General features: G+C 37.0%; 1 protein-coding gene across 1 annotated transcript; it reads right to left on the bottom strand.

The window, feature by feature from the left end:
* Window positions 1-97: 97 nt before the first annotated feature.
* dtr (defective transmitter release) lies at window positions 98-22690 on the bottom strand. Its single transcript, XM_067093265.1, has 9 exons — window positions 22599-22690; window positions 14924-15145; window positions 13066-13208; window positions 10899-11062; window positions 8801-8886; window positions 2649-5402; window positions 790-965; window positions 344-541; window positions 98-217 (listed from the first exon to the last, which is right to left on the bottom strand). Exons 1-9 carry the CDS (start codon window positions 22687-22689, stop codon window positions 98-100), a joined length of 3954 nt encoding a protein of 1317 aa, XP_066949366.1. The 5' UTR covers window position 22690.

Raw genomic sequence — 22690 nt, 5'->3', positions numbered from 1 at the left:
AGCCCCAGCAACCTATCACTCCTATAGGTCAACACATTCACCATATTGTCTAGCGATTTGTGCCACAGGAAAGAAAGGCCCCCTTTTGGGTGACCGGCTACGATGTGATCTGCAACTTGCATCGATGAGGTCGAGAAAGCCCTGAGATCTTCATGCACTGAATCGCAGATGGCAAGGTCATGAGGCCAGCGGAGAGTTTCTTGTAATGCAATGATGCCTTTGAAGTTTTTGCAGAACATATTTAGGGGAGGAATGTTCTGCTTGAGGCCAAAAATATTCCAAGAGATTGTATCTAGTGTATCCATGGCAACTCACGAAGATGGGAAATGAATGAGTTGATCACTTGGGTGGATGGGGGGTTGGTCAGCAGGGGTGGGCATTCATTCGGCTCGGGAGGTTGGCTGACACTTGTGGTAGAAGGCAAGTCTGCGCCTGAACCCCTGCTTGGGGTGTCAGTAAGCTCCCCTTGGGGAGGTTGGACCGAAATTCTTGCCTTTAAGAACATTGGTGTTGACATAGGCAGGTAATCCTGTAGGCCACTCTATGTTTAATTTTGCATGGGAGATAAGGGGGTCGGAGCCCGTGAGAAACTTGACTCTCTCTACTATGGTGTCTAGCTTCACCGATGAGCGTAAAATGTGAATTACAATGTGACATCTCTTCTCAGGTTTCGGGCGAGGTGATTCATGGATGTTGGGCTTCGGTTCAGCAGATAATCGAGATGTTCTTTTCTTTTTTCTACGTGTTTGTGTCTGCCAGCCCCCCCAGTCCCCTCATGATCAATCACACCTTCATCCATGGCGGAGAGTTGTTGGGGGCGGGGGGAGAGACAGGGTCGGAAGACTCACGAGGGCTGGTGATCGTCACTGAAGTTCTATCTTCCACCAGAGGCACGGGCGAGGGAGAGGCGGTTGGGGGTTCATCGGTCTCCCCCGATATGTCTACAGGTGATGTGGGCGCTTCATCTGAGGGAGAGAGGGCAGTTCCCTCATGGGAGGGTATGGCTGTCTTGAACTCGTGTCACACCCTCACTTCTCTTGTGTTGTTGGGAGGCGAGGAAATGCCTCACTCAAAGGAGTCTGGTGGCTTGCTGTGCGATTGTCTAATGATTCCTGCACTCCGTTGATCGCATTCCAGATCCGTGAAAGATTGTTATTTGTTTCCACGGTTTTAAGACTGTCGAAAGATTCCTGTAATCCTTTGATCACGTCCCAGATCTGTGAAAATTTGTCTTGTGCTTTCTCAGTTTTTTCTGAGAGGGATTTGCTTTTAGAAAGGCATTTTCTGCCGTATGGTACACTGCAGGTAGGCTTATATCAGCAGGCCCCTCTGGAGGCAGATTGTAAAGGTCATCGGCGTAGATTTCCAATGAGCAGGTCCTTAGCCACATAGTGATATATGATATTCTCTTGAAAGAGGATAAGCTTTCCGTGGGTCGCTCCTGGAGAATGGGTTCTGGTATCAGGTCTTTGCATTTTGTATATGCAGCATTAATTTCCTCATCGGAGAAGGCTGCACTGACAGATTGTATAGTAGACTCAACGTCGGAACGGTTCAGTTGGTATTGTATAAAGTAAAGACAATTGTTCGCTAGTATACAGAACTTGTGTGTGGGGCACAGGTATCGATAGGTGCCAGGGTCACTGGCACGACGTTTGGAGGTTGCTCAGATGACATTTTTATGGTAAAGGGAGGACCAAGTACTAACACATGCAAGCACTCTATTACCCATTTCCCAGGGCCAATAGGCTTCGAGAAGTTGAAACTTGAAAATTTCGAAGGCACTGATTGGGGCAGAATGTAAATTAATATATCTGCAATTACACAACATTAACCGGCTTACGCGCCGGGTATTACGTAGAGACACTATTAACACATTGCCTTCTATGAGAGGTATAATCACGAAGAGCGAAAAAACCCTTTTTTTGGTAAAAAAAAAAAAAAAACGAGAGACCAACACATCCGCCCCCGACACACACTTCTTTACAGGCTCCAGTGAGATATCAGTGCTAATGTATTGTGATTAATAACGGTACCAAGGTATAAACATTTGAGTAAATTTCCTGCATTTTAATGGGTTTCCACAGAGCAATGTTAATTCATTCTTTAGAGAATTTTCTTTTTACTATTCTAGTCTAATTTACTGTATAAATAAATATGAAGGATAGATATTTACGCGAATAGAGAGAGAGAGAGAGAGAGAGAGAGAGGTGTGGTAAAGAAACTAGGATCATCTATTTACCTGAGCATTGTACGAGTTATTTGTCCACAGGTTTCCGAAGTCCTCGTCGTTCTCGCTGTTTGCTCTTGTGATTAATAAGTTTCCTACGATAAAGTGAAAATGAGTAATTTGCCTTTAAAGGATATGCTCTTTAACTGATGAATGACTGAGGAGTACATAAGTGGCAAGAACACATGAAAAGCCAATGTTGTAGATAATAACAGGGTCTGATGACATTCTAATTTATCAGCTGACTGTATCATTCCAAAAACCAAACCAAAAAATATTTTTGTACAGTGATATATGAGTTACTTTATCTATTTTACCACGATGCAAGAAAACCCTTTGAACTGGCTTACTTTTTAAACTACACAATGGAACATGCAGAATAGCTATAAAATTTCAAACAGGGAAAACATAGGCCTACCTATGTTTTTGCCCCTGACAAACGCCTCATGAGCGCTTCGAAGAGCAGCGCGCGTGCTGTAGATTGATTCCCTGCGCTGGCTCTGGCTCTCCGGAGGTCCGTAGTCCACAAGAGTTTGGTGGTCTCTCCGGACGAGAAGCCTTGATGCTGGGGGTACTACTCTGCTGCTGTTGTTGTGTGTGCCACTCCTGGGACTGCCTGGTGATGGTGAAGATGATGAAGACGATGACACGGGTGAAGGTGACGATGGCTGAATCTGATCCATCACCCCAAGGTTTTCTTGGAAGCTTTTGTCTTCTTTAGCGTTAATACTTATAGTTTGTCTGTGGATTGGTTGAGAATGAAGGGTATTTTCACTTTTGCATGAGTTAGTGAGAGATGAGGCACTGAGACTTGAGCATGAAGAGGAGAGCTCGCTCCCTTCCGTTTGTTGAGCAATCAGTAGAGTTCTCGTCTGTTTTTGCCGTAGAAACTCTTCTCTGCTTAATGGCTTTGTAGTGTTTCCACGATATTCAGGTTCCCCTGTAATACTAGAATCGGACAATGAGCTCACAGACTCTTCTTCAAATGAACTTTCATTATTCTCGGCCTCTGAATCTTCTCGTGATGACACCAATTCGTTTACTTCCTCACCATCTCTCAGTTCCCTGGAAGATTCATCACTAGGGATGCTTTCATGATCTGCATGGATGCTGGAACTGTTGCCTGTTCCATTAATAAATGCTCGTTCTCTTATTCTTTTAGTGGCTTCTGCTACCCAGCTTTCCCCAAAAAGAGATGGTGGATTAGTTGCACTAAAGCCATTTGTAACTCCATGCATATCATCATCACTGAGGATATCATTTTCATGTGTGTCAGGTGTTTTCTTCTCTTCTGTAAAATGTTCAGGCTGATATCCTGTAGGGAGGTTACTTGTATCAAATTCCATCTTTGCCAAAATATCCTCGATGTCAGATTCTGTATCTGCGTTAAAGTTCTGTTCAGCAACGAACTGGCGGACATACCCCTGTCCCTTAGAATCCTCTGAATCATCTTCGTAATCAGAAGGTGATGGGCTTTCGAAAGTCATTGTATCACCAGCTGTCCAGATGTCATCTAAAAGTTCGTCCTTATCCATGTCTGGAGGTAAGTTATCAACTTTAGGTGGATGGAGCTTCAAGAAGTTGTTACAACTTTTGAATAATAATGCATCATCTTCTTGCTTGTGGGAACAGTTGGAGGATGTGCAAGAGCAACTATCTTCTCGAGTATTGTCAGAAAAATCTGTACAAATAGTTGGAGCACTTAGGTTGATTCTGTGCAAAAATGACTCTTCATCTGACATTATCAAAACAGAATCATTATGTAGCCTATCATTTTCCTTTACAATTGTTCCTTTTGTTCTGCTTTGTTTAGGGTTCGACTTTATGCTTAACTTATCTTGTAAACATATTTTGTCTCTTATTTTTCCTGAAATGTAATCCTGATTAAAGCTGTTGCCTTTCTTTTCTTCAGTTCCACTTGGACATCCTTCGAGAATAGATTCTCCGTTTTCCTTTTGATCTTGGTCTGTAAATTTATTTCCTATGTCATCCAGTTCTGCACTTGCTTCTGTGCTGCTTTCTGATTTGCTTTCGCTCTCTGAACAATTTACATTGGTGTCATCTTGTTCTTCACTGTCCTGGGTATATTGTGATTCTTTATTTTCATCTTCCAAAGCATTTTCATTCCTTGAGTCTTCACTCTTTGTTTTTAACATTTCTTCACCTACTGCTGGTGAGTTGAGGCATTCATCAGAAAAATTATTGATTACAGTATCATTTTCCTGATTTATGCCATCTGCTAATTTATTGTTATTGTCTTCAGAATTGTGTGTACCATGGTCTTGGTCAACCTTACACTCCCCCTCCCCTTTTATTTCTTCAGTGCTTTCTAGACTAGAAATCTTTGCCTTGACTTCAAACTCTTCTACTTGAACAATCTTAGTGAGTGTGTTTGACTTCACGTGATTTTGCAGCTTTTCTAGACACAATGATTCTATGTCCTTTGGTGTCTTTATCTGGGAACATGACTCTATTCGGGACTTATTAACTGTTAAGCTAAGTTCTGATTCTTCATTACCTTTTGATTCCCTGTCACTGCATTCCTTTTGGATGTTAGTATCAGTATTCGTGTCAGAGATCAGAGATTCAACAACTCTAACTTCTGTTGAGTCTTCCGTCATGTCTTGTTCAAAGTTTTCCTGTTCATTCTGTCTCATTCTGTCTATGATAATATCCTCGTCTTCACTTTCCACTTCAGTTTCACTCCCATCTTCAATTTTACTTTCATCATCTTCACTGTTTTCATCTTCAGCAAAGGCAAAAGTAACCCTTTTCTTAGTCTTAGTGACTCTTTCTATGGTGTCAGTGGGGTTATCACTGGACATCTCAGAGTTTTTAGCATTTTCTTCTTCATCACGTATGTTGTCAAGGAGCTTCTGAAACCCTTCGTCATCAGGTTCACCCAACTGATTCAGTTCAATCAGCTCTTTCCTTCTGTACTCCAGATCCGCTTGCTTGTCAAATTCACCATCAACTTCTTGGGTAAGTGCAGCATTAGCTTTCTTCTCACTGATCTTCTTGATCTGGTCCTTAGCCCAAGCCTTGGCTTCTGGAGTGAGGGCATAAAATTTCTCTTCACCTGTATCCTCGACATGAATGCCAAAGTCAGTCCTGCCTTTCCTCTTTTTCTCTTCTCTCTCAGCTAGTACTCTTTCTCGTAGCTTGAGTACATCTGAAAGAAATGTGTGCTTAATATAAAAGAGAATAATTCAAGAATTATATAGATGTATGGAGGCAAGTTATTTTTTCTCTGTTAGTTGAACACCGCAGTAAATTTTATAAACATGATCTCTGGGAAGAATAATATCACAAACCAACATTTCCCTAAATAATGACCATTATCCACGTTTCGTCCTATTTACCATATCAAGCAGCATTTTATTGGTTACTCTTTGTTGTGGTATAAGATTTGAATTAGGTACTTTCTTTAAATCTTCAGCTGAAAATTCAAGAGGGGCTCCAAAGGGAAATCAGCCTGCAGAGAGAGACAAATTATAGGAAAAGGTAATAAATAAGTAGATAAATATGAGGGAATAGAAAATAAAAGCGATACACCTGTCAGCAGAAAGCAGGAATGAATTTGCTCCTCACTTAAACATTCGGAGATTAGAAGATGCCACAACTGCCAGGCAAAATATTCCATATTTTAGTTATAGCCAAGTTGTAGCAGACTGAGAAGTATTAAACCTCTTACTAGAAAACTTGCAGCATCAGCCTGCCTAGTTGTGAGTAAAAGCAGCTAGATCAGGTAAAGAAAATTGCAGAGGATTATTGTCGTTAAGATACATTTTATGCAACAAACACAATGAGCTCACTTTACTTCTGTGCCATAAGCAACATTAAGTATTGGGGAAAGAAAATGATGACAAAACTCTATCCAAGAGGATAAGATGAGAGTCAGCACTAGAAAGCTGCTCTGGAAAACAGCAATACAAACATGGAAGAAGAAACGTTAAAACACTTAGATGTAATAGCTTCATCATGAAACATTCGAAAACATTTCCACAACATACCAATTTTTTGAGAAACATAGAAAGTAAAATTTACATTTCTAATCAAAAGTTACACCTAAAATCTTCAAAGATTCACTGTCATTTGAAACTATATCACTTGGATATAAATCAGGATGCAAAGGCAAAAGTGTTCAGGGTCGACTAACTATCACAGTTTCAGTTTTAGAAGGGTTAAACGTCATGCTTTGCAGCCTACTCCACTCATGAATATGTGCCAAATCTCTATTAAAAAATTCTGCAACCACAGACCTACGGCGTGGAGAAGGATCAACAACTACAAGGTTAGCACCATTGGCATATGCATTCAGTTTGTTCTCCAGACCTCGCCACATGTCACTAGTATAGATAATAAATAGTAAAGGACCAAGAACACTATCCTGAGGAACACCAGAAATAACATCACTGAAGCTACTTGTAATCATACATGAAAATGAAACAAGCCTTGGAGTCAGCTACTACTGCCATTTTGGTAATGTGAGTCTCTCCCATGCAACAAAAAAGGACTAATCATAAAGATTAAGAAGTATATACAGAAACAAGTCCGTGACCAGAAAAGGACCCAACAACAAGACTGTACTCGCCAGCCTTAGAAGGGACCTTAATCTCTCTAGTGGCAGTATCTCAATGGGCAGTTGGTACCTTGGCCAACCTACTACCTTTTGTTGTCACAATTCTTATGATTTTAAAAGGGCGACATATCATCCATATTAGTCACTGACTCAAACTGCGATTTTTTTTATTTAGGTAATTGATGGCAAGGTAGGCTGGAGGCCTTTTTTTAAATACTGCGTAGAAACGTCGACAAATTCTAAAGTATTGATATCACTGTCATCAGGAAAAACTACTCGAAATCAAAATTCTTCACGTTCCTACAAGGTTCGAACCTAAATCATGAAAAAAAAAAAAAAAATTATAAGCAATTTTTATGAAGGAAGAAAGTGCAAGTCCTGAAGGGAGGACATCACTTTTCTAGGTCTTGACGATATTATAACAATTGTGAGTTAAATGAAATCACACAACTGAAATTATGCTACGAAATACTGTACAGATAAAGCGACCTGCGTCGTTGTGAAAATGATTCCACTTGCTGTAGCATGGAAACACTTGAATGTAAATTATGAAGACAGGTGCGTGATGTGTTAGCTCTAATTTATGCTGATAATTATCAGCAACACCTGTTCAATATTCTACATAAAAGCTGTCTTTTTATACGAGTTCTCTTTCCTAGAACTCATTTGGGTGTGAATACATTAACTTTATTACTGTTTATTTCTTCTTCTGTCAGAAGGGGTGTCAAGATTTCCCGGAACTAATGATAGCGGGAGTTGACATTAATTCAAAATTTTGCTGTTCAGTTGAATTTGGTATATCACTGTTGAAATTGAGAAGATAATTAAATAAGAATTAAATATTGAGTTGTTAAATTAAATGTTACTATTCGGTCTGAAATTGAATACGCCTTTGATAAATGTAATCCTTTTGTCTTAAGACGAACTTTATACATTACGATCGAAACTAGTTCCATGATATTTTGATGATCTTCCCACGCTCTCAGAAAACATAACAGCAACATTGATTCCCATAAGAAGCAAGCACTTGATGACTGTAGAAGGTAATATTACTCCTTCCTGTTACAGGACAGATGGGGGAAATATCCCGTGCTTGTAAACATGTCTTGGTCTTTATGTACTTTCTTTTTCTTTTGATAAAAAAAAAAAACTAAGACGTACCGTGTCCACAAGGAAAACCCAATATACACAGCAAGAGAGTGTCGAATTGAGAGACGAAATCCTTCTCATTGAATTCATAGTTAAATAAAAAAAAAAAAAGTTCCTTGAAGAATTAAATCCATAATCATCTAAGATGTTTTTTTTTAAACGTACAAGTAATTATTCATAAATAAATTCTGCGTCAAGTTATATTAGACTGGCTTAATGCGGAGTTCAATATATACAATGAGCTCCAAGAGAAACAACATGAAATACAAAGTGAATACTTATTGACTGAACGAAAGATACTGGAAGCCTGAACAACTTATTTTTCCTTAAATATCAAACTTTTGATTGTTATGAAAAAAGACAAAGACTGTACCTGAAATTATCTTTTATTTTTTTTTTAATTCAGTTGTCTGTTTAGCATTATAGAACGTTGATAACTTTGGTAATGAATTCGCAGTAAACAGACGTTGAGCGTTGTGTGAAGTTAGTGACAAGATCGTTGATAGAACTTGAACAACTGTTTTTACATTTCTTTTCGGGAATTAATGATAAGTTCTGAAGACAGGGTTACATTACCAGCTAACGTTGGTGACTGTCAAAGTCGTATCATGTTGTGACTCGTGAAAATCAGGAGCAAGTGAAAAAGAAAAACACAGATAGTGGGAGAAGAAACAAAACTGGAAAATGTCAGGCCATAAACGACAAAACAATGATGAAACGAAATACCAATAGGGAAAAATAAACGCAAAAAAAAAGTCGACAGAAAAATTAATTCCAAAAGCTCAAAAGGAACAGGAAAAGAAAAGAGAATAGAAAAACAAATGAAATTTATTATTTACCGGAAACACAGTCCCGTTGGCGCTGCTGATCCCTCTCGTGCCACTCCTTTCTCGTTGCCCTCTCTGCTGCTATGCCCCCTTCTTTCCTGAAAAGCAGCAGGCATTAATGGAGGGGCTCTTTCTGTCAGGTGAAGAGACCGTGCAGGTAAATGACACCTGCATGATGTTCCTTATATACATACATATACAGTATATATATATATTATATATATATAGATGTTATATATATATGTATGTAATATATATATACATATGTATACATATATACATATATATATATATAATATATATATATATATATATATATACATATGTATATCATATATATATATATATATATATATATATATATATATATATATATATATATATATATATACACACCAGTATATATTTCCAATACAATTTGATATCGGATTCACTATACCTTGGAAATAACTTACATCCAAGGGAAATTACGACTGTTAAGTGCGTCTGCAAGGCCAGGAATCGAACCTGAGCCTTTGGTTTAAATACAAAGGCAGGCGGTAGGCTTTGACCATTTTGAGTAAGATGCGCATTCACAGATAATTCCCTGTGAGTGTTATTTAGGCATAGTGAATTCGAAATTATATGAACTTTGGTGTTGAATATTTAAGAATATAAAAATTCAAGTGTGCATAGGGTCAAACATTATATATATATATATATATATATATATATATATATATATATATATATGTATGTATAGGCACCAATATATATATATATATATATATATATATGTATGTATGTATGTATGTATATATATAATATAGACATACATATATATAAATATATATATATATATGTGTGTGTGTATGTATGTATGTGTGTATGTATATATAGCAATTTAGCCACGTGTGGAGATTGAGAAATAATAGACTGGTGAAAAGCGCGCCTAGTTTTGAAAGTGCTGTTTAGAAAAAAAAAATGCTAAAATGGTATGGCGTTTGTGTCCAGGAAGCGTGAGAGTACGTACAATAAAAAAAAAAAAATAAACGAAGTGAGTGAAGAACGTAATGTGTATAGGGAAAGTCGACGCGATGCTGATGAGTCATCAATGTTGGCAATTGAAGTTAGTAGTGATGTGGCTTTAATTTATATTACTTTTTTCGTGGAACTGCACGTCACAATTAATGCTCAAAATTTGAAAGGTGTCGTCACACGGCCATGTTTCTGGCATCGTTTAGCATCTTGCTGGTAAAGTGGCCAGTATTTTGAGCTAAAATGTACATCATTCTTGTTATTGTTAGTGTGACTCCTAATTGATGACAGAGAGAGCAACTGTAATTGTCACGAACTTAAAAACAACATATTGGTTGTTTCCTTTTTTTCTTGTGGCTTATTCAAAGGATTTGTTCGTACTGCAACAGCTTAATGCACCTGTGACCTAATTTTTGCCACTAACTTTGGCCTCTCATGTACCACACCCTCGTAATGAACACGACTTTGCCACCCTGGTAGCTGTGGTCACAGATATCTTACATCCAATCAGTCAAGGAATTATTATTATTATTATTATTATTATTATTATTATTATTATTGTAATTATTATTATTATTGTGTAATAAAAATCCACAATTATATAGTAAATATGTTACTATGTAAAATATGTAAACATAGTAATATATTTACTGTATAATTGTGGATTTTTATTACAAAGATTTTTTCACGAAATTGTGAATCTATTATTATTATTATTATTATTATTATTATTATTATTATTATTATTATTATTATTATTATTATTATTTCAGTAGATGAAACCCATTCACATGGAACAAGCACACAGGAGCCACTGACTTGAAATTCAAACTTCCAAAGAATGTTGATTTCAACCTCCCGCAGCAGACCCCATACTGCAGCAGTAACTGATCATGATACAGAGCCAGTGATTTTTTATCGTCCTGGGGGAGACGCGAACCCCGACATCTGAGTGGCATACCACGACACTAACCAATAAACTCAGGCCAGAATCTTGCTTGGGTCAAAATGGAGATTGTCAGCAATACGAGTACGTGTGTACCACAGTCCTGCAATGAATTCGCAATGACGGGACTATATTATAGTCTCTTACCATGCCTCAGCAGCGGCTCTGTCCACGGGGAAGACCGGTCTGTCATCCAGGTAGGTCAGATTTTGGCAAGACGTGATCAGCGTGTTTCTGTAAGGACGCACTTCGCGAACCACGGGATTTCCAACAAGCTGAATGACCCTAAGCTCCTTCACGTCTGACAGTACCTGAAGAGGAACGAGTGAATGATGAAGAATACTGACAAAAAAAAAAATATATATTATATAATAGTCATATATCTGAACGTTCCGATAACTCGCATGTAAGCGCACATCTGGCGAATATACGATATTTATTTATTATATATACATCTTACTCATTTACGTGGTGTGCAATCATGAAGTATGTTCATACAAGCAGGCATTCAGACTTTCTAACTACAGACTAATACACGCATACGCATGTACGTGAGTGTGATATCTTAGTTATGTGTTTCTTGTACATTTTTAAACGTTGGTTGATGAAACAACTATTGAAAGACTGTTCCTTTCTTAGGATGTGAAATGACTGAACGAAATTGTTTAGCCTATTCCCCACGAAAATCTACATATGAAAATCTACCTATGAGCAAGAACTGAAATATTAAACACTCCTGAAGCATTTTCTATAAACAGTAAATCGAACACCTAAAAAAAGAAGGATTTAAAGAAATTGGAGACTTCACCAAGCCGTAAAGTGTCAAAACTTACCTGGCCGAAAGAGAGAGTGAGAGAGAGAGAGAGAAAAAAAAACTGATCATTTACGGATGACATACCTTATGACACACCTTACTCAATGACTTCACAGATTGCTTCATGTCTGAGGTTTAATCGTTAATTAAAATAACAAGTAAAAAGAAATTAATAAAGAAGAATAAATGAATGAAAACAAATAAAGTATATAATAATAAACAAAATAAAAAGGCTAATAAAATTGCTCATCGATCCATTGATCGTTCGTACTGAATGGAAAATCGTCGTGTGTCATTTTTTTTTTTTCCTATTTCGCCTTCCTCAACACCTGTTTATGGGGGAATATGTTCGCCTCTCGGTGATGTCTACACCTTCTTTTATTCGTTTCTTGTACATAACTTGCCGTGTTTTCTCTTTTATCCATACACTGTTGTTTGGTGGTTTTTGGACTGTATAAATGAGTACTGGTGTAATAATAATAATGATAATATTATTATTATTATTATTATTATTATTATTATTATTATTATTATTATTATTATATGTACATATAAATTACTGTGGATTTGTGTCTCCGTTATTATTATTATTATTATTATTATTATTATTATTATTATTATTATTATTATTATTATTATTATTATATGTACATATAAATTACTGTGGATTTGTGTCTCCGTTATTATTATTATTATTATTATTATTATTATTATTATTATTATTATTATTATTATTATTATTATTATTATTATTATGGGGGTTAGGAAAAGATTTATACGAAGTACGATGTCAGCAAGACCATCTGTTTAAAATATTAATTATGTACACCATTTTGTCTTTAAATTAATATTTAAAGAGGTGCGACAGTGATGATGCATTCTCTTGTTATCATTACAACATCATGACTTACTAAGTGTATTTTTTTTCATGAGGAAAAGGACCACCATTTTATGACCCCAACAGCTTATTAGGCATTTTGAACTTTCGTGAAAGTGATCGTTTTAATCCAATCCAGGCAAGTTCACCGCCAGATTTGAATTATAACTATCATTTTCATGAACACTGAAAACCTAATAAGCTGTTGAGATCATAAAATGGTGGTCCTTTTTCTCATGAAAAAAAACACTTAGTCCACCTACCCGCATACACAGGCACACACGCAATAATGAATGTAGAACAAACGTACAATCTCACTCGCAAGTTTCAGAAATTAACTGTGCAGTTTCCACCGCATCGCCTCCTGAGGTCTAAAACACTCCCTTCCGAGCTAAAACATATAACAGTGACACACAAACGCACGTACAAACTTACAGTTAACTGGGAACTGGAGGTTCATATCTCTGAAGGTTGGTTTCAACCAAAATCTGAAGAGTTCTTTATCCCTTAGACCTAAGCTTCAACAAGCAATCCACGCTCTCCGACCACGGAAGCTAACGGAACCTGACTTTGAACCATGTCAGTGCGACTGTTTTGTGTCATGGGTTCTAAAGTAACCTTACTTGCACTATTTCCGGGTTGGCCAAGTGGTTGTGGGAGAGATCGACGCAGGACAGTTTAGGACACTCAGTCAAATGAGCCACATCTTCCAGCGAGCGCAGCCGGTTGTGGTTCATCTGAAGAGTTTCCAGCTGCTTCAGACCAGCTGTGGAAGACAAATAACTTACATACGAATTCTTCACACTTTCTGGATACACTTGTCACTGGTCAGGTCGGCAACGTGACCTCGTTCTGATACTCTGGATGCGGGTTCGAATCCTTCTACGGACATCAGAATTACTTCATATGCTTGCACTTGGATCCAAGGCTTTGGAGTGACAAGTGCATCCAAAAAGTGTGAGGAATTCGAGAAGTTAATAAGGCATTGTGGTTATTACAATTACGTACGTATCTGGTCAGAAATGATCAGCAGATTCTGTATATAGACTTTATGTATTGTTTCAGAATACAGTATTGACTCAAAAGCTTTATAGTAGATATTCATTTATGATTCTATGTCATAGAATAGAGAAGTGCCATAGATGATAAACCATACTTTAGATAAAGAACTTTAGGTAGGTTGTGAGTTTACAGAAGACAAGACCATTTTTGTCAAACTACAAGGAAAAAATCCTATAAGATGCGACCGTTATTCATAAGCTTTAACGAAACAAAACAAAAGTATAGGAAACTGTATAGCATGAAAATAAAGAAAAGTAGATGTATATATATTACACTGTTTAACCAGTGGGCTGAGCAACTATTCACTGTAAAAATGGCTTGTTTTCCCACATGCTATTATTCTACTGTAATACAAGTCTCCCATCACTACTGGTCTTCAAGGAAGTAAGCATAATTTTCTCTAACAGAAATCAGAAGAAAATGAAAATTAATAAATGATTCATCTATCCCGCTCTGATAAGAAAAAAAAGTTTGAAGATTGTCATTGTCATATATTCAGAAGATGAACCCTATTCTTATGGAACAAGGCCACGGGGGCCATTGACTTGAAATTCAAGCTTCCAAAGAATATGATGTTGTAAAGTAAGGACAGGATAATTGCAGGTTGCAAAGAGTTGAGGAAAAATGAAGGAGGCGGCGAGATACGATTGCCGCACTATTTGGCCAAAGATTACAAGGAAGACCATCCAGGATAAAAAAAAAATACATTAGTAACATCATCTCATTAGAAAGAAAGTTCTCTAGACATTACTTTCTAAGGACTAATGGCCGTCGCCATTTCCAGGCAATTGGATAAGTGTTAAAAAGTCAATTACTATGGGAGAAGAAAAATGGACATTAAGAAAGTTGCCTTCCTTCGCTCTTGAAATAGAGGACATTTACATCTTCTATATTCTATATAAATGTTTTAAAGAGTCTCTGCTTTGGGGTACTCGTCCGTTCAGTTTAGAATAGGAATTCATTGACACTTTATTGCAATCTCTCTCTTTCTCACTCTCTCTCTAGATATATACATATATATATATATATATATATATATATATATATATATGTATGTATGTATGTACATATGTATGTATGTATGTATATTTATATATATATATATATATATATATATATATATATATATATATATATATATATATATATATATATATATATATATATATATATATACTGTATATATGTAATCCCAACCTCTCTCTCTCTCTCTCTCTCTCTCTCTCTCTCTCTCTCTCTCTCTCTCTCTCTCTCTCTCTGCGTGAAGTGGGTGATCGAATTTTCTCGCTGATATTCTCCACTTCGGATTTCTTCCACCATTAAAAAAAAACAAAGCTTAGATCGGAACCATCTCTAGACCTATTCCCTTATTATTCCCTTCAATTGTTCCTATGACGGGATGTCTATCTATTAGCTTACAGATATGGTCGATCTTGGTAATCATGTTGTAAGATACGTTGAGGGTGACCAGATTCCTGAGGTTCTCGAGGCCGTCCAGAGAGGTTAAGAGGTTGTGGTGGAGGTGGAGGGACCTCAGGTACTTGAGATGGCTGAGGCCCTTGATGGCTCTTAGAGCGTTGTTTTCCAGCCACAGACATCTCAGTCCGCTGTATTCCTCCAGGTTCTCGATCTCGGTGTAACCTGTGGGGTAAGTGGGGAGAGAGGGCGTTAAAATTAATATATGGCAATATCTGGGGTGACCTGTTCTGTTGTTGGGGTGTAGAGAGAATGGAAGAAATTGGAAATATTGAAAGAAATTCGAAAAAGGAAGAAATTGGAAGTGTTTGGAGATAATTGGTATTATCTAGGGTGACCTGTTCTGTTGTTGGAGTCTAGAGAGAAGGAAGAAATTGGAAGTGTTTGGAGATATTTGGCAATATCTGGGGTGACCTGTTCCTTTGTTGGGGTGTAGAGAGAAAGGAAGAAATTGGAAGTGTTTGGAGATATTTGGCGTTATCTGGGGTGACCTGTTCTGTTGTTGGGGTGTAGAGAGAAAGGAAAGAAATTGGAAGTGTTTGGAGATATTTGGCATTATCTAGGGTGACCTGTTCTGTTGTTGGGGTGTAGAGAGAAGGGAAGAAATTGGAAGTGTTTGGAGATATATGGCAATATCTGGGGTGACCTGTTCCTTTGTTGGGGTGTAGAGAGAAGGGAAGAAATTGGAAGTGTTAGGAGATATTTGGCATTATCTTGGGTGACGTGTTCTGTTGTTGGGGTGTAGAGAGAAAGGAAAGAAATTGGAAGTATTTGGAGATTCTGTTGTTGGGGTGTAGAGAGAAAGGAAGAAATTGGAAGTGTTTGGAGATATTTGGCAATATCTGGGGTGACCTGTTCCTTTGTTGGGGTGTAGAGAGAAAGGAAGAAATTGGAAGTGTTTGGAGATATTTGGCAATATCTGGGGTGACCTGTTCCTTTGTTGGGGTGTAGAGAGAAAGGAAGAAATTGAAGTGTTTGAGCATTATCTGGGGTGACGTGTTCTTTTGTTGGGGTGTAGAGAGAAAGGAAAGAAATTGGAAGTGTTTGGAGTTATTTGGCTTTTTATCTGGGATGACCTGTTCCTTTGTTGGGGTGTGAGAGAAAGGAAGAAATTGAAGTGTTTGGAGATATTTGGCATCTGGGGTGACCTGTTCTTTGTTGGGGTAGAGAGAAAGGAAGAAATTGAAGTGTTTGGAGATATTTGGCAATATCTGGGTGACCTGTTGTTGGGGTGTAGAGAGAAAGGAAGAAATTGAAGTGTTTGGAGATATTTGGCAATATCTGGGGTGACCTGTTCCTTTGTTGGGGTGTAGAGAGAAAGGAAGAAATTGGAAGTGTTTGGAGATATTTGGTAATATCTGGGGTGACCTGTTCTTTTGTTGGGGTGTAGAGAGAAAGGAAGAAATTGGAAGTGTTTGGAGTTATTTGGCTTTATCTGGGATGACCTGTTCCTTTGTTGGGGTGTAGAGAGAAAGGAAGAAATTGGAAGTGTTTGGAGATATTTGGCAATATCTGGGGTGACCTGTTCTTTTGTTGGGGTGTAGAGAGAAAGGAAGAAATTGGAAGTGTTTGGAGATATGTGGCTATAACTGGGGTGACCTGTTCTTTTGTTGAGGGTAGAAAAAAAGGAAGAAATTGGAAGCATTTGGAGTTTCTTTTTAGCAGCAGCAGTAGTGGTGGTATTGCTAGCAGTAATGTTATTACTGTCCAAATATGTCAGAAGACATTATTATTATCATTAATATGATTGTTATGATTATTTGTTTCCATCTTCCACTTTTTTCTGAATTTTTATGAAACTTGGTAAGCAAGTACTTTTGGGTTGATAATTATCTTTCCCTGATATGCTCTTTTAACTGCATCTATTTTCATTATCACACCTCAGTTTAAACAACATAATATTGATTGTTTTTCTCTATATCTCTATATATTTATTAATCTCATGGAAAAAGGAAACTGTACTGTTTATCATGCTTAGTCAGTCTAATCTATAAATTTACTTCCCTGTTTAGAGATGTTCAGTTTCCTCAAATGGCAAAGAAATTTCCTTTTCTTCATATAGGGTTATTATTATTATTATTATTATTATTATTATTATTATTATTATTATTATTATTCAGAAGATGAACCCTATTCATATGGAACAAGCCCACAGGGGCCATTGACTTGAAATTCAAGCTTCCAAGACTGTAGTGCTCAATAGGAATTAAGAGTAGATAAAGGGACATACAGAAAGAAGAAATCTCACTTATTAAGAAGAAAAAATAAATTAATAAGTTGATCAAGGTGTATTAAAATGCAAGGGGAATAGCATTAGGGTAGCAATATATTATATCTTCGCTTGAAATTTTGAAGCTCCAACTGCATGACTTCATCTGGGAGACAGTTCCACAGTCCAACGGAACTGAGAAAAAAAAGCCTAATTTGGTCAGATTTTAAGACCAATTGAAGGTAGTGCGTCTGAGCAATTTTAACATTCATGAATAGTCAATTGCCGAGGACCAATCTGAAGTAAACAAGAAAAATCTTAAAAATGCCCAAAGGGTCCCTGATCACTGGCTGAAGGAAACAGAAACTGCACGGAAAAGGAATTGACTTATTTCGGAGAATATTCAAATTTGTAGGAATATCTTATAGTGCAACTGCCTTATCGCAAAAATACTGTACAGAATCTTCAATTACTGTTTTCAAGAATAAAGAACGCCAAAATAAGAGGCTATCAACAAATTAATTTTTTTTTTTTTATCTGCATCAATGCCCATGGATTCATATGTCTTTTAAAAAGCAACCTATGATCATTTTTCAAAGAAATATGATTAAGTGATGCAAAATTCTAACTTTCGTGTGCACCTTAATGGACTTGGAAATCTTTTAAGTTTAGAAACGAACAAATTTGAACCTAGATAAGTTTATTTTTGCCACTTGGGAATTTTAAAACGTAAGAAACGCCAGCAGAGTAATTTACGTAAACTTAATTTTCAACCAACCTCGGTCTTATTAAAATTTCAGTCCATTTATACATCTAATAGAGCGTGACTGATGAATATGAATTCATCTTTATTCATTGAGCATTTGCATGAAAAGGTTTATCTATTCACCTCGCAATATGGAGGAAAGTAAGTCCACTAGCAAAATTACTTCCTTTTTTTTTTTGCGGCAAAATTATTTTTCTTTTTTTTTTTTTTTTGCAGCAGCAGGCATGTTCAAAGAACCGCAAAATTGCAGTGAAGAATATCCATCTGTTACATCAGGTAAGTATTATCCGGCTGACGGCAGGAATTATCAGTCATTTTATTCCAAATCAATTTCTCGTGATAACTGTGATTTCAGCCGATTTTAGCTGTTGAATTCGTGTCTTTAACTCCACGCATTTTTTTCGAGACAATTCATTCTTTCAGTAATATTTCTCTATGCTATATTTTTTGTATGTATATATATATATATATATATATATATATATATATATATATATATATATATATATATATATATATATATATACACAGCATATAAATATATAAATATGTGTTTGTGCTTACACAGACTCATCTATTTCTGGCATAAATAACTCATTAACATCGACGTCACTTGGCTTCAGTAATAGCTAGTATGATACTCAAAGCACCTTAGTCCACCATCCTTTCAACTGCGTCATTCATGACACGTGGTCCACTCATTTTCAGTTCTTCATTCGTCTTACTACGGAAACCATTCTCCGCGTCGTCAATGTCTTCTTCGCATTAATATTTCATACACACGCGTGTATATGTATATATAATTATATTTATATATATACATATATATATATATATATATATATATATATATATATATATATATATATATATATATATATATATATATATATTCAAGGGAGGCTTAGTCCCAGTCTCCTTCAAAAAGTACTATTGTTTGCTGCCATTACTGAGGTAAGTTCAATCAAAACCTGGGGCTGTTCCCCTGATATTTGCGCATCATAAAGTTTGTATTAATACGTTAGCGTATTGATGTGTGCACCATCTCGTGCTTGCGAAGAGAAAAAGCAACAAAGAAAAAGTGATTTTTTTGGGTGGGTTAACGTTTTGATTTTGCTTGTGAAAGTCGTGGTCCGTAATTTTGTGGTCGGAGGAACCCCCCGCATTACGAGTCTGTTATGAGATGTTTGCCGAGATAAAATTACGTGATTCGGTTATGAAAGATTTCTTGGTGTATTTCGAATTTTGTTTTTTGTATTGGAAGCCAGACCAATTTTTTTGAATACATTGAATATAGGCGATATCACTTGAGAATGGCGTAGGTTTATGCGTTTGCAAATATAATGCACAACCTACTCGATATTTCGACCAGTTTTAATATTCTAATTTTGAGCCCATTTTCATGAGAACAGCTTTGATATGCCCGGAGACTCTTCGTTCATGTAAGTGATTTTAAGCATAGTAAATGGTTTGATGTGCAATAAAATGTTTCGAAAGTAACCAGACTATGAGAGCTGTTAATCAGCTCAGTGGTCTGGTTAAACTATTTTAATAATAACAATAAGAAAGCAATCAACACATGAGCACTTATATCATAGAAATAAATTTCTGACTCGCATCGGGATCGAACCCCGGTATCTCAAATAAGTGGCCAGGGCTGGTGTGTTAGGCGGCAGCCTGCCCAGGAAAAATCTCAGGTACAGAAGTAACTCGGTTCCAATTTCTTTTATGACTTGTGTGGGTCAACTGGTAGTACCCAGGCCTTTCATTTGAGAGACCCGGGTTTGATACAGATGTGAGTCAGAAATTTTTATATATATATTTTTATAAATATTACTGCTGTTCGCCCTCGATGTATTAAGGTGTAGGAATATTAGTCAGATTGACCTCGGCAGAGAACATCTCTGTCCCGCCGGTAGGCCAGGCAATTCAAAATAACGATCACAGCAGAGACGGATGGCGCCCGAGCATAGGCTGGGTAGTTCAAAAAACAAAATATGCTATGGAATTAGGGACCTAAACCTCAGAGAGGGTTTTTTCACTCAATCGTCTCTAGTAATGGTGGCATTAAGCTGTCTTTCCCTTTACTCTATGCATTCGGCGATGCCTTTGTCAAGGTCGGATTGCGAGGTGGGAAATGAAGTGGGGGCGGCATGTCAAAGAGACTTGCCCCGCCTCTTCGGTTACCTCCTCCACTGGGACCTTGCGGAACGCAAGCGAGGTCACAGAGAGACAGACAACGAACGAGGGAGTACGCCACGTAGCGTGCCGGAACGGTGTCCCGAGGTTTGTTCCTGGCGAGCATTAGTGCCAAACTTTTGCTCCTACGTCTATATTAATTAGTGAATTGGGAAGACGAGACTGACTTCTTTGCCAAATGCCTTGGAGGAGAATGGTACCCCCCATCGACTTCTGAGGTCCAGTGTATGCGCAAACGACTCGACGTTCAAGCCCCTTCTGGGTAAGTCCGATTCTTGTTAAAGCTTCGTCGATTGACTAATAACAGTTTCTGTATTTCCGTTTTTTTTGTTTCATTCTCCAGCCACCACTTACGGGATATGCTATTACGAAGTCTAGATTAAGTCAAATTATTATATTGTTAGCGTTAGCCGAATTGTCCCAGTAAGTCTCGGGATTTAGAATGTACCACTAAGGCAAGTCATTTTAATACTGTGGTATTCGTTATGCCTAGCGCTCATTGTTTGGGGTGAGAACTTTATTGTGTCTTTTGTATTTAATACCATTTTAACAAGTAGAGATTTTTCGTCGTTCCGCAGTTGGTGACGTTTTCATCATAAATTCTTTATTCCTTGAATATTCTTTGTTAAGGTTCCTTACTCCACTTTTAATCACCTTGTTAACTGGCGACTTTGATTAATTAATGTCGATTGTCTTTTTGTATTTCCGTTTTCTTTGGTTCTAACTCTTGGCTTCAAGTCTAGACAGGTTACAGTAAGTCTGATTTGTATTCTTGGCCTGCAGGGCCGTGTCAACCATTTTACGTAAATTTTAACCAATAAAACTGATCAGCCAAGACCTTTGATTAATTAATGTCTGTCTTTGAGGTTAACCCAACAATAATAACCAATAACTGATCAGCAAAGAGAGAAGAAGAACGTATATATATATATATATATATATATATATATATATATATATATATATATATATATATATATATATATATATATATATATATATATAGTGACCGACGCTCGTAGAGTGCAAAGAAGGCCTTAAGCCACTACCTGGTCCTAAGCCCAGGTCCTTATATGTTGAAACGCATTTGTAGGCCTTCCTTTCTTCACATGCTGTGTTACTCCATTCTTCTTCTGCTTGATTTTATTCAGCTTCTTCTATTATTATTTTACTGTTATGTTCTTCCCCCTATAGCCTTCTTTTTGTATATATATATATATATATATATATATATATATATATATATATATATATATATATATATATATATATATATATATATATATATACTGTAGATGTATGAATATATGAATTTGACGCTTATACAGTATGTACGGATGTTGAAATAAATTATCAACCCTCTTTGTCCTGTCTGGGGAGAGGTATTTATTCTCCTATTTACACGGGGCTTTCAAAGCATATCCATATATATATATATATATATATATATATATATATATATATATATAATGGCGGTATACATACTGTTTAACAAGACAAAGTAAGATCATTCGTGGCATATCGTTTAAATGGCAGGTTCCTCTAACTAGACTTGGATACCGCCAAATCCTTTAAATTTCAAGCTCATAACTGATACTAATCAAGTAATAAACTTTAAGTCTAGTATAACAGGGTATCTAATCCTGGTTTAAACCTAAACTTCAATGGCCTCCAAGAAAATCAATTATATATATATATGCATGCATACATACATACATACATGTCTTGTGTGAGTATGTGTGAGCATATGCGCATAAACACGGTACCCTTAAAATAAGTGGTTAGAAAATAAAAACTCACCTAAACGTGTCTTTAAAATATAAAAAAAAGTCTTTATCACTATCTGCTCAACCTAGGGAAAGCGATATACGACCCAGTGGTAGAAAAAGAAAAAGAATAAGAAGAATGGAAAGGACTGAAATGTTAAGAAAAGGAAAAAACATTTCGCCTCACCGAAAAAAATGGTTATAAGAGAGAAAGAGAGAGAGAGTCACTCAAAGAACTCGGTGAAAGTAGGTCAGATTCCTTTTCATAAAGGACACCGAGAAATGAACAAGAATGGTAAATGGATTAGACAAAGGTAAAGTGATTCCATTTATTATCATCATCTCTAAGAGAAGTTTGTTTCAATCCATCCCTCTGAAATGTTAGGAACGGGTAAACACAACCGTGACAGAAGAAGAAAAGAAAGAAGAACGATGGGAGTGAGGGTAGAAGATTCGTCAAAAATGTTCCTCGTAAAAGATAAAGGGGGCTGCAGCTCCCTAATTAACCCATTACCATAGAGAGCCAGGTAGCGACAACGCAGCCTTAGATGGTCGAAGTCCGCTGAAGAAAGAACAGTAGGCTACGCGGGTGTTAGGAAACGGCCTTGGAAGCGGCAGATATCAAAGGGGGAGAGAGAGAGAGAGAGAGCGTCCAGTAGGCGGGGTCTTGACACGTACCTTTGAAATGGAGGTAAAGGACATCGTTGAGAGCAGGAGTGGAGTAGAGGTCGTGTTCCTTGCACAGTTGTTTCAAAGACTCCTTCGTCATT

The sequence above is a fragment of the Macrobrachium rosenbergii genome, chromosome 49, assembly GCF_040412425.1.
Source record: "Macrobrachium rosenbergii isolate ZJJX-2024 chromosome 49, ASM4041242v1, whole genome shotgun sequence".
NCBI classification, from domain to species: domain Eukaryota; kingdom Metazoa; phylum Arthropoda; class Malacostraca; order Decapoda; family Palaemonidae; genus Macrobrachium; species Macrobrachium rosenbergii.
The sequence above is the reverse complement of the archived record's forward strand: the minus strand, read 5'-3'. Positions and strand labels throughout refer to the sequence as shown.

Coding starts and splice junctions, on each gene's coding strand:
- dtr (XM_067093265.1), bottom strand. CDS start 22,689: ATGACGAAGGAGTCTTTGAAACAACTGTGCAAGGAACACGACCTCTAC. Junction 966..2,648: donor TGTCAGGGGCAAAAACATAG/GTAGGCCTATGT, acceptor TCTCTCCCTCAG/ATGAAGCGCCCACATCACCT. Junction 218..343: donor CCAACCCCCCATCCACCCAA/GTGATCAACTCA, acceptor AAAACTTCAAAG/GCATCATTGCATTACAAGAA.